The 13,080-nt window shown below is 38.4% G+C and overlaps 1 protein-coding gene across 1 annotated transcript in view; it reads left to right on the top strand.

The window, feature by feature from the left end:
- COL3A1 (collagen type III alpha 1 chain) overlaps positions 1-7,461 on the top strand; it is a 55,188-nt gene extending 47,727 nt beyond the window's left edge. Inside the window, exons 42-51 of the mRNA XM_009666273.2 lie at positions 306-359; positions 549-656; positions 1,298-1,351; positions 1,463-1,570; positions 2,774-2,827; positions 3,029-3,136; positions 3,785-4,067; positions 4,552-4,739; positions 4,937-5,179; positions 6,284-7,461. Coding sequence (XP_009664568.2) covers positions 306-359; positions 549-656; positions 1,298-1,351; positions 1,463-1,570; positions 2,774-2,827; positions 3,029-3,136; positions 3,785-4,067; positions 4,552-4,739; positions 4,937-5,179; positions 6,284-6,430 — 1,347 coding nt within the window. The 3' untranslated portion in view covers positions 6,431-7,461. The remainder of the gene's footprint in view (positions 1-305; positions 360-548; positions 657-1,297; positions 1,352-1,462; positions 1,571-2,773; positions 2,828-3,028; positions 3,137-3,784; positions 4,068-4,551; positions 4,740-4,936; positions 5,180-6,283) is intronic.
- Positions 7,462-13,080: the final 5,619 nt, after the last annotated feature.

The raw sequence follows: 13,080 nt of genomic DNA, 5'->3' as shown, positions 1-13,080 counted from the left end.
AATGCATGATGGACAAGGGCCTACATTCTCATGTAGGATGGTGTAGCCTGCTATCATCTCTGCTATACCTTTTACAGCCTGTAGACCATGTCTCTGTCTCACTTGAACTGAGCAAGAGACTGCACTGCCCAAACTCTTACAAAATAATACACGTCTGATAGACCTTTTATGAGCTCCTCAAGCCCCTTGAACTCTTCCTTTTTGAAAAATCTCTTGTTTTGGTGAACATTGTTTCATCTTAGTGGAAAACATGCTGTCTATTCATAATTCATCTTATAAATAAACTACCACCCTCTTTTTTCCAGGGTAACCCTGGCTCAGATGGCTTGCCTGGACGTGATGGATCCCCAGGAGGCAAAGTAAGGAACCACCAATAATAGTGTTAGATTGCCAAATAAATGTTATAAGGAGCTATCCAGATATGAAAACAGTTCTGTGCCGTGTAACTTGTTCCTTGCATCTCTTAAGTTCCACTGAATATGCACTTTATATTGTAGTTCAATAAAATATTAAATTCCTTATCCTGTCAACTGTGATTCTATCTGCAGGGTGACCGTGGTGAAAGTGGCACTCCTGGCCCTCCCGGACCTCCTGGTCACCCTGGGCCTGCAGGTAACAATGGTGCACCTGGAAAAGCTGGTGAAAGAGGATTTCAGGTAAGACCACAGCAAATAGTTTACTACTTATTTACTTACCTTTCATCTGCACAGTCCATTTCATGTAGTAATAAGAGTATGAGAAAGTTTGGAAGAGTCATACTATAGCTACCTTCATTTGCTACCTTCACAGTTTCTTGGCATTGAGGACCTCTTGCAAGAATAGCAAGGCAAAAGATGTCATAGCTTATGTTGCTAATCACTACATATAGATTAATCTCAAAACCCACATGCTTGTTAGGATGCCAAAAGGCACATCATCCCACAAGGCCCTATCTTAAGTTCCATCCCATCTGATGCCCATGCAGCACAAGCTATGTTACATAACTAAGGGAGTTGAGCACTGTGGAAGATTTCAGGTTATTTCCAAGAAATGCTAACATCAGCACAGCCTGAACACCTTACAGAAAGAGCTAGGTGGCATGTGCATGAGGTGTGTATTGGTGCATACAAATGGCTGAGTAGAACTAACATTGATAGAAAAATGAACTGGCCAAAGTTCTTGCTGATTGATTAGTGTATGAAGCTCCCTCCAGTCTCTCAACAGCTTCAGGCTTTGACCATACCGCTTATCCAGAAATAAAGAGGTAACCTAGGCAATGGCAACTGATCCGTATCATCTTATTCTTATCATGTCACAGGGTCCACCTGGCCCTCCTGGCTCCTCTGGTCCTGCTGGTGCTCGTGGTCCCGCTGTAAGTGCTATTTAAAGTATTTATGATATCATACAATTTCTATTTCCTGCTATTTGGGCATTTTTTCTAATTTATTTACATATTGCTTTTATTACAAATCTACTCTTAAAGGGTCCTCAAGGTCCTCGTGGTGATAAAGGTGAAACTGGTGAACGAGGTAGCGCTGGCATAAAGGGTCATAGAGGATTTCCTGGTACCCCTGGCCTCCCGGGTCCTCCTGTGAGTATTTTGCATTATTTGGGAAATTACATTTGTGTTCTTTGCTTCTGTGGTTTGGTACCTAATTAGGCTTAGCTAATTTACTGAAGAAAAAAAAATTATAAAGAATCTGTGCATGTTGATTGCCAAATGTATTCAAAAGCCCAGATTCCCTGAATTAACCTAAAATAAAGATGAATAAAGAGGCTGCTCGGAGCTAAAGCCAGGTTTGCTAAAATCCCTTTGAATTATGCTTCTCTTTTTAACTGGAACAAACACTCTTTCGCGTTCATTTTCATAGGTTATTTCTGATTAAATTGTCAAAGAGAGAAACAGGGGTTGAAATAGCTATGTCTATCAGAAATTTATGCTAGGCAACAGACATCTATGAAAATCCTACTCAAAGTCCAAAGATTTCTCTTTTGTCATGCATCTTTTACAATAATTAAAATTAGGGCAAAATAGGTATGAAACTTTGTGAACTACTGAATTGTAAACAGATATTAACATTTTGAACAATTCTTAATAGCAAAAATAATTGAAGAGTAATAGGCAAGCACACCCTAGGTATTTATGACAAGTGAGAATTTAAAGAGGGATTTATATTGAAAAGAACTATGATAGCACAGCTTCCACTCTTATAAGTGAGAATCAAGAAAACAAAAGTCACCTAGTCCTCTATCAGTGATGGCAAAAAGATGGAAATGTTAACTGTAAATACCAACCTGTTTAACAACACAGCATACCCTGTTGTCTTATTTAAATCATGATTAAAAGGAAATCTGATAAATTTCCTTCATTTACATTACAATATGATTAATTGCTTTTAAATGTATGGTTTAGTTCTTTATGGTGCATCCATAAAAAAACCCAGCCATTTTTAATGCACTTTTAAACACATTGATGCTTGCCGCATTCTTCTAAATAACTTTGCTGGTAATTTAACTAAAACTGCAGCATTTTGAGAGTTATAGCTATACATTCTTATGACTATAAGATTTCATCCAAAGCTTATTGAAGTCAATTGGCTTTCTTTCATTTTAGATGAGAGCCATTATTAATATTTTTTCATTTAGAGAACATCTGATAATTTTTCACTGATACAATCTTTTATAATAATTGCTTCATATAATTTTAAAGGTGTTTTCATTGTCTTTATTTAAGGTATATCCAGCTAGTTGCAAACTATTACTGAGAAGTATATGACTTATCTTTTCTTCACAGGGGCCTCTGGGTCCACAGGGTGCAATTGGAAGTCCAGGAGCTTCAGGTGCAAGGGTAAGAAGAACTCCCTACTTGGTGTAACTGTAAGATTCAGAATGTTTGCACGCAAAAATATGGTGATCTTAACAGGCAACTGCTGAAGAAAAAGGAAACACCTGATAAATCATATAGAAATGTTTGAAATCTCTCACAAAGCATTTCTAAAATTGAGATTATCTGGTAAACTCTTTTGACCATATTTGACTATTGTTCTAGGGTCCCCCAGGACCAGCTGGCCCCCCTGGAAAAGACGGTACAAGTGGTTACCCAGGTCCAATTGGTCCTCCTGGCCCGCGTGGTAACAGAGGTGAAAGTGGCCCTGCAGTAAGTAAATTGTGCATACTCCACATGAACAAATGCTTCTTTAGGTATTACTCATTAAAAATAGTGCTCTCTCCCATTTAAGTATTGCCCTCAGAACCTTCTGTACTTCAGGGATGGAGTTTGGGGTAGGAGACATCTACCCATTGTGTCCACGTCAAAAAAAATACAAATCAGTTTTAGCTCAGTAACTATTGATTTACTGGACTTTTTGTTAGTCCCACATAATCACAGACCTTTTCCATGTACAATAGGAAAATAGGAACTCTTTACTTCAGATCACACGCTCCCATTGTGTCTTAGAAGCTACAGAACGAGGATATATTTTCCCATACTCCTCTACAGAAGCCAACACTGCAAAAGTCATTAGCATAGCTCATGGTACTTCTTTTAAAGCCAAGAAAGGGCCATTCTCTGGATTTCGGTGAAAAAGGTCCTTTTTCCTTCCCAAAGCCCAGAAGGCCAGTCACAGTCTGACAAAATTAGGAAAATAAAATTACAAGTTTAGGAAGACAGGATCTTTAACAAATGTTTGTACATAATAAATAGCATTATTTAGTAAGTAAAATAAATATTTATGTGAGAATTCTCACATAGACTGCTAGTTTGAACTCATGATCTTTACTCATCTTCATTTTCTTTATTTTTCAGGGTCCACCAGGTCAACCTGGTCTTCCCGGTCCTTCTGGTCCTCCTGGTCCATGTTGCGGTGGCGGTATTGCTGCCCTCGGTGCTGGTGAAAAAGGTCCGTCAGGCTATGGTTATGAATATCGAGATGAGCCAAAAGAAAATGAGATCAACCTGGGTGACATTATATCTTCAATGAAATCAATTAATAACCAGATTGAAAACATCATTAGTCCTGATGGGTCACGAAAGAATCCAGCTCGTAACTGCAGAGATCTGAAATTCTGCCATCCTGAGCTCAAGAGCGGTACGTAAGGTTTTTCTTGATTTTTCCTGAATACTATATGGTCTTTAAATTTGAATGCAGAGATCTGCTATAAAAAAGTTTGGGTTTGGGTTTTTTTTTTTTTCCCCAAATGTCATGATAAAGATGATAAACATAATAATCATTTTAAGTATAAAAATGACTGCATATACACAGTATATGCTTTGACTTCAATTCCACTCCTTACATGCTTATAAGTAAATATATATTTAAATCCTTTTCTGGATAAGAACCATAACAAATAAAAGTTCTATATTTATGTCAAGTGTTAGTCACCTTACACTACCCAAATGAATATATTTGTTTATTTGTATATCATCTTACTCTTTTCTATGGCATCTTTTCTGTCAAAAATAAAATACTTCCTAATTCGGTTCAGGAATCTGGGAGAGAGATAAGCCTCACATCATACAATTTAATTCCTCTCCAAGTCTAGTAAGCCTTTCAATATTTTATTCACCCGTAGGAGAGTACTGGGTCGATCCCAACCAAGGTTGCAAGATGGATGCTATTAAAGTATACTGTAATATGGAGACTGGTGAAACATGCCTCAGTGCTAACCCCAGCACTGTGCCAAGGAAAAACTGGTGGATCAGTCAAAGCAGTGAAAGGAAACACGTTTGGTTTGGAGAATCTATGAATGGAGGCTTCCAGGTAAGAAATATAGCACCACAGTAAGCAGCCCAAGGGGTAGTATGTATGTTGGACTCACAAACATTGTAACTTACCAAGAAATAAGCAATATTCTGAAATCAAACTATGCTAATATTTAATAGGTGAAATAGTTACTACACTAGCAGTCCCTAGACATGACTAAACCAAAACTCTCACTTACATATTGTACTTTGCAGTTCAGCTATGGTGATCCTGAGCTTCCAGAGGACGTCTCGGAAGTTCAGCTGGCGTTCCTCAGGATCCTCTCTAGCCGGGCCTCTCAGAACATCACTTACCACTGCAGGAACAGCATTGCCTACATGGATCAAGCCAGTGGAAATGTTAAAAAAGCTCTGAAACTGATGAGCTCTGTGGAAAGTGAGATCAAGGCTGAAGGAAACAGCAAATTCACATATGCTGTTCTGGAAGATGGCTGTACTGTAAGTAAACAAGATTTTAGGATGGTAATCTAACTAATTCTCTCGAGAGGTCTAGACCCTGAATAACAGATAAAAGAGCTTTGCATGACCTGGGTAAAGAAGGGACATAGGCGCACCTAAGTGAGGGAATTTTAGATTCTTTATACCAGAAGTCTGGTTCTTGTAGCAACTCTAGAAAGTGAGGTGAGCTCCTATGTAAATCTGTGCTTTACAATTATCTCTTCTCCTTTGAGCCCACGTCAGTTAGAGGCCTACAATGAAGTCACAGTGACCAATTTTTGATCCTAGCAGCATCTCAACTCTAGAACTAAGAGCAGTAGTAGGTAAATCATCCCTGCTGTGCAAAAAAATCAAGACTAGCTGATTCAAAGCAGTCACAGGGGCGATGACTATGGGAAGGGGCAAAACCAGTCATTTTGCAGCCCTGATCATTGCTAGTCACTGTGCCTTGCTTTACTGCAGCAGAAAATACTGAAGAGGAACAGTAACATCTAAGATTGTGCTTGTCTAGGAGCAGCTGCAACCTCTTCTGTAAAAAAAATATGCAGCAGGAAACAGAAATTGCAGATGGTGTTGTATGAGGTTCCAAAAGCATAACAGACACTGACATATATTGCAAAAACTGCATTTTAAGGATGCATGAAGGCATCTACTTTGCAGCCACTTTGCGGTCATTTCTTTAAAATGAACATGAAAAGCTACCTGATTACTGCTACCACTTTTTCCTGGGAACAAAACCACTTTCTAAACAAAGTAATTATCTGTGCAATCTGCCAGCACACAGTGTATTTCAGTCCTAAGTCAGAGTGCTAGCACAGCTCCAGAGTACTCTGCTGCCCACAGGCACACGTATTTCCTGAGTAGCGAAGGGCTAGAACCCCACAGTCTTGCATAAAAGATCTAGTGGCTGACCAGAAATGAAGAATGGTTATGAACATATTCCTTTCTAAGGAGATAATGGGCATAAACATTTTCATATTGATACGGAGAGCACATTATATGAAAAGAGCAAGTATAGAATCCAGTAAATTGTACAATAACGTCCTTATGGCCCAACACTTATTTCTCTGAAATGTTTTTTTTTTTTTCTCTTTAATTTCACAGAAACACACTGGCGAATGGAGTAAAACAGTCTTTGAATACAGCACACGCAAGACAATGAGGTTGCCTGTGATTGATATTGCACCCATAGATATTGGTGGTCCTGATCAGGAATTTGGTGTGGACATTGGCCCAGTCTGCTTCTTATAAATCAAAGATCTTGCTCTTTCTGAAACCCCAGCAAACAAATTCACACTCCAACTGTGCTCCTTTGTTTTAACCTTGTCAGCTAGTACAGGTGACCATCTGTATCCCAGTTATTTATTAACAAAATTTCTGGGGGAGAAATTAATTTGATATCAAGGGTTAATTTTTGCTATTACACAAAGTACAATAAAAATGCTTTTTGCTGTATTTTTTTTTTTTTTTTACCAAATTCCATTTTCAAAACATGTCTCCGTGGTGCTATAGTAAAACTTCAACACTCAATAAAACAACACTGTGTTCTATTAGTTGAATGTTAGCCAATTTACAAAGCACTGATTTGCTCCCAGTACCAAAGTTTACCCTTCTTTCTAAGATGCAGTCCATAAAGCTAGAAAGACTTCCCCGTTTCAACTACCTCAACATGGACAGAAACTGGGATATGTCTGATAATTCACACCAAAAGTCAAACAAATCAATCAAAACACATTAGACCTATTGGTCAATTTAGTGGAATCATTTGGTACAAAATTGTACATTTCTGTACTGATTAGCTGTGGAAAAAGTACAGTGTATATTAAGAGTTTAATACCTTAATGTCAACAGTCACCATAATTTTATTGTTGGATTGTATTCTGTTATCAAAGGTGCTTCTCTACTTTCCTGTCATTGCTGGTCAAGACCACTAAAATTAGGGAAGTGTAAAAGACTAACATGATGGTGCTAATGTATTTTTCACTCCTAACTCTGCAAGTCAGGGTTATTGACTTGCTTTAAAAAAAGTAAAGGATTAACAGCAATTGTAAATGTCTCCTGTCATATGTGGTTATTGGCATGTCATAGTTGAGAACTTTCTCCCTTCACTCTGTAAAAGTCAATAAAGATGCAAAATTGTGAACTTCTTTTGTCACGTTAACACATTTATAGTGTTGAAGGTTAACCATCTTTGTAAGCTTTTATATGGTTGTTGGTCTATTCCTTACAGAGACACATAATAAAATATCTTAATAAAACTCCTTGTTGTTCCATAAAACTGACTTTTTTTTTTTTTATTTTACTACTTGTATCTCTTTCCTCAAATATATTAATGAGGCAGGACACCGTGCTGGCACCATTTGCAGATTTTTTTTCTAAGGTAACTTTACTTGAAGGAAAACGTAGTGAGTCTAAGAGAAGCAGTTTATGGCACCATATGGTGAAATTTTCTCATTTGCTACTGCTCTCCCTCCAGAAGCTCATCTTGTCAAGCCTGATGAGCTTCTCTAGCTATCATCACAGATTCAGCTCTGACAGCAAAATCCAAAATAGTACCATATACCTAAACAGATCTATTTAGAGGGAACAGAAGCCCTGAATCCCCCTAAGAAAAAAGACGCCATCAACAACAAGAACAACAAAAAACTGCTTTGATCTAAATTAAATAAACAGGCAGTTACCTTTTCAGGTGACAGCTTAAATAAATGGCCTAAAGGGCTACTACAAGACATGCACTGAGGCAGTGCCAGTTGGACACAGCTGACAATCTAAACACCTTGACATTGTCTACGGCCATTGGAGAGGCACAATTAAGTCATCCGCAGATCTTGGCACAATCTGAACGTGAGGTAATCACCTCAGTACTTTTGGTGGTGTCCGAGTTCAGGCCATAGGAAGGAAGTTAAGGGCACAGGCGAAGCCTAGCTGTGAAACCGCTCCGGTTGGTAACACTGATGGATGCAACACAGGCTTGTCCGCAACACAACAGAGCCAGACCCTCCCCCACACATCAGGACCCAACTGAACTACCCAAGAACCCCACTACAACAAGATCAACAACAGCTTCATAAATTTGGGGGGGGGGGGGGGTAATCTGTGTGTGCAGAGATGCTGTCTTGATGTCTCTAGTTGATGGGTATGGGTCAGGCAGCTTCTGAGAGTACTTTCTGGATTGGACCAAGCAGGAAAAATGAGCAGAGGACTGCTGTTTTTGAGAAACCTCAGTGGACTTGGGTCTGAGCCATGCCACTGACCTGCTCTGGCATCACAGGATTCAGCTGGCCCCATGCAGAACCAGCTCAGTGAGGGGCTGGGGAGACTTTACCAGCACAAATTACAGTATCCAGACAGAAATTACTTAATATAACATAAAAGATAGCAGTGCCAGTGACTCATAAAAATTATTGGCTCTCATGGGAAAGCTCCTCTTTTTTAAGGATACAAATAGCTGCCATTTGTGGAAGATGAGAATTACGTGTAAGTAATAATATTAGTCTGACATAAATTACATGGTTGGAAATCTTTTGATTGGAGTTGAAATTTTATGAAAGCAGCTGCTAAGAATGTTGGCTGATGGGAAAAATGCATTGGAAACACCTGGTCTTAATCCTCCATGCAGAAGTAATAGCCTCGATACTCTCCAATACGGCTATGCCTGAGTGAATGACTGGTAACAATTACTGGCGCTTAAAACTGAGTTTTGGGTTTTCTTTCTTGCTTTTTTTTTAAAAAAAAAACTCATTAAGTCTTTGATTAATAAGCGCTACTAACAATGGGTGATTACTATAACATTTGTAGAACACAAACAAAAAGAAATAGCTGAGATAGATAGATAGCACCATAAAATAGTTTACTTGTTTCAAATAATACCCACACTTTTTTTTTTTTTCAGAAGGTCACTTACTAGGACAACATGAGCCTGATATTTTTTTTTGTACTTTTCAGAAAGGCTTTTGGAAAAAAATAAGAAAAATAAACTAGAACAGATAGATAGCTTGATAAACAAGAATTAGCTTAGAAAATAGGTTATTATTTGTTAGCCTAAGAGTCTACCCCTATTTCTTACACTAATTTACTGTATCAGCCTGCAAGAGCCTCTAGCTTTTATTTCATATGGGAAATAATTAAAAAAAAAAAAAGAAGTCTTACCTAATACTTTCAGGCTAGCAGCACCATCCCTCATTGTTAGAGTAGCACATCTGGTTCACGACATGCAGCAGTTGCTTTAGTTAGTTCTGGAAATAATAACCCCTTTTAGCTTAGGTGACTAACAAAGGTCTTCCAAGGCTGTAGAGAAACATTAACAAACACTGGCATTAAGATAAGAAAGGGTTTATACCCTAAGTTAGTGTAGGACAGCTATTCAAGTTCATCTTCCTTTAGATTATAACTTTAATTTGTACTGGAGAAAAGGAGGGGGGGGGCAAAAACCACCACCCCAGATTCTGCACAGTTACACAAGAGTCATGGACAAGCAAGGAAAGAAGCCAATACAGAAATAAGCCTGATGATATGATAAAAGAAATGTCTCATTTTGATGCGTGTTACTACATGTCAGCTGATAAACATGCCCCCTCCTGCCCCCCCCCCCCAACCCACAGGACCATAGCTCTTGCAAAATAAAATTAAAAAAAAAAAAAAAAGAAGTTTTGACTCCTCCTCAAATAGTTTCCCAGACATCCAGCTCAGATCGATGCGTTAGGATTTCACCAACATTTCCTTAGGGAAATTAGGTTTTAAAAAAAGGAAAAGAAAAAAACCCCCCCACCACCAACAACCCAGTAAATCCTTCTCTCTTTCTAATCTTTTAGATTAGAAAGTTCAGAAACTTTGGAAATCTGATTTCAGACTATTCATAAACACTTGTGAGTCACAGAGACTTACCTTGTTTTTGGCTAATAAACAGGAGACGCGATCTCTGTAGCCATCATATCTGGCAACAGCCTGGTGCCTGGCCCTACTTTCGAAGCCCCAGAAGCACAGCTCGGTAACCCCAGAGGGCTCTCGGTGGGCACAGTTTAAGACATCACCATACAAAAAGCTTGGCTTTGGCAATCCTCGCTGTTGGAGGTAACTGCCTAGGGACAATGCCTAGGGACAACTACTGACAAGAGAGAAGCACGCCAATGACGTGTGCATCTCTGCAGCGCTTTACTTTAGAAGTAAATTTGCAGCCAGAACCAGGACAGAATAAACAATTACCTATAATTGGGTTTGGATAGTTCTTGAATTTGAGTAACTGCTATGAATTATTTCCTGAAGCTTGCTAATGATCAGCTGAGTTCCTTGCTAAGAAAAAAGCTGACCATTTAAATATATAGTAATATAATTTGTAACGCTCACCCCATTGTGACATCAACCAGAGGGCCTTAAGCCTCTGGTTGCAGAAAGCAACTTGGCGGAAGAGCTGGCTACAGGAATTTTGACCTCATAAATGGGAAAGGTCTTCCCCAAACGCAGCTAGTCATGCTATGATTTTGCTGATACAGCTTAAGTATTGAAGTCTTCACAGAAATTTCATTTCCAGCATTCCTCCTCAGCTGCAGATGATGCACATAACGTACCTATTTTGGATGACTGGTTGTTCTTTACGATTGGAACACAACTTCACTGTAGTCACCAAGTTAGAATATATTGCTTATGAAGGAAACCATACCCATTTTGACCACAAAAGAAACCATAACAGCACTTTAAAAATCATCTTGTCACCTTAAAAAGCACAGGAAAAAAGATAGATCTGGTAGGCAATGATTTTTAAATTGAATGCCTCTTTTCTGGAAGTGTTAGTAATGAGGCACTTGCTGTACAAATGAAACTATACAGGAATGTACGAAATATTTTTATTACTACGCAGTTACTTTATGTTGTTACTTTAACATCTGGTTACTTTAAAATATTACTTTAAAGTTTAGTTGTAATCTGATGTCCTAGATTATACTTTACTATGCCCTCAAAGACAATCCATAGAAACATAATTTGAAGTATTAGAAGAGAAAGATCTTTTGGAGGAGGTTTTTGGATTTGGGAAGAAAGAGAGGAGCTTATCGGGCTTCTGCCTACCTGTTTACTGGGAGAAGGGAACAACACATCATTCACCCTACACTGAGGGATCACCGTTCCAAGATAAAGAAACTGCGCTATAGCTAATGCCTGGTAGCCTCCCGTCCTCGCTTGTTCTTTGTCTCATCGCAGCTTCAGTCGAGAGGACATCTTTCTGAAGCACTGATTGCAATCTGCATTGCTTCTTTCCCATGAGAGCAGCCCCTTGGTTGTCCTCTTTTTCGAAGCAAAGCTATGCTTATCCAAAACTTCTCTTTATTACTGCCAGAAGAGGTTCATGAGATAAATTGCAAAGGCCTCTTTTCAGTGTACGTTTAGCCAAAAACACTTCTGGATTAATGGACTTACTTACTTTTTTTTTGTTTTATTGCTGAATTTCAGATCCTGGTTCACATCTACTGAAAATACAGCTAGTCAAAGTAGTTCACTTTTAGATGCACTGAGGATGCACTCCAGTTATGGTGTGCTTTTGTGAATGTTGCTGTCACAACTCATATTTCAGCTGTACTAGGTTTTCTTCTCGTTAGAACTGGTTATTTTTGTATCAGATCTTTCACTCAGTCGACTAAGGCCGAAGCGCAGTTCTATGATGCTTTGACAAAACGTGAGCTTGCATGGTTTTCAGCACTAACATTCCTAAACAAGGTTAAAGAGGATGGACAGTAATATTTCAGCAAATTGCAATCCACTGGACACACTAATCCAGAACGAAAATGATTATATTTTTCTAGCATAAACAGTTTGGTCCACTTGGTCTACATCTCTACAATCTATTTGGCATTTATATTCACAGTGCCAAACTGTAGATTTTGTTCTTCCTTTTGTCATGTGATTCCTTCATGAAAATACCATCAAATTTTTAATATTATGCTCATTTTTAGCTTGTTTTCTCTATGGTGTTTGCCTACTTGCTGGGAATCTTTTTCCTTCTAAAGCCATTTTTACATTTCCATTTAGTTCTGTTTTTCCTTTTGCAACCGTTTTACTTTCTATCTTCCTGGAGGTCTTACTCTTTTTATAAATATGGCCTTTCTCGGTGAGACAAACTGCCTTGCAAGTATTAATCCTTCAATGTAGTCTTCATTTTTGCCCAAAATTACACATTTTATTTTCTGTAGATTGTAAGTTACCTTTACATCTACTTCATATATATTCACAGAAGTTCTTCTGTGATGGTTTTCTCTTCAGATGTTTTACTGTAGCTTCAGCTGTTACGTTAACTATCCCATCAACGTCCATGTTGAGTTTTATTCAGTGAGTAGATTTCCTAGACATATCCCACAAATAAACTCTCTTAACTGTTATTTTAAAATGTCTTGCAGATTTCTATTACTGTGTGCTGAAGGTTGCTGAAGGCAACGTCTGCGCAGCAGGTTCTGCTGCCTCGCAAATCCTAATTGCTTTCCATAAGTTTCAGGTAGTTTATTCTAATAGTTTTCTACTCAGTTTCAGAACTGGGAATTCTCTCCAGAATCTGACTAAAATTCCAAAAGTCTTCCAGTGCTGCTTAGTAGACTAAACTGAATCAAATCCGATCTTAAAATTTCAAAAACTTCTTTCATTTTCCAGTTTCTCATGTGGATCTTTTCTTCTTCAAGCATGCCATTTCTCAGTGTGCAACGCCCTTCTCATATCTTTAACACAATCAACCTTAGGCAGCTGCAGAAGATGAACAAAACCTAGAGACCCTTATTCAGCGGTAATAAGAAAAATATTACTTTTTGGTTATACCCCATTTTCAGACTCTCTGCTTGCCTTCCTACAGAAAAACTTCATTTCCCCCTACTTATTTGCTATGCTCTGCAGACGTTGGTTATGTTGTGCTTTTAGCTGTTATCCCA

The sequence above is a fragment of the Struthio camelus genome, chromosome 6 (genome assembly GCF_040807025.1).
Source record: "Struthio camelus isolate bStrCam1 chromosome 6, bStrCam1.hap1, whole genome shotgun sequence".
Classification (NCBI taxonomy): domain Eukaryota; kingdom Metazoa; phylum Chordata; class Aves; order Struthioniformes; family Struthionidae; genus Struthio; species Struthio camelus.
This window is presented reverse-complemented; position numbering and strand designations above follow the sequence as displayed.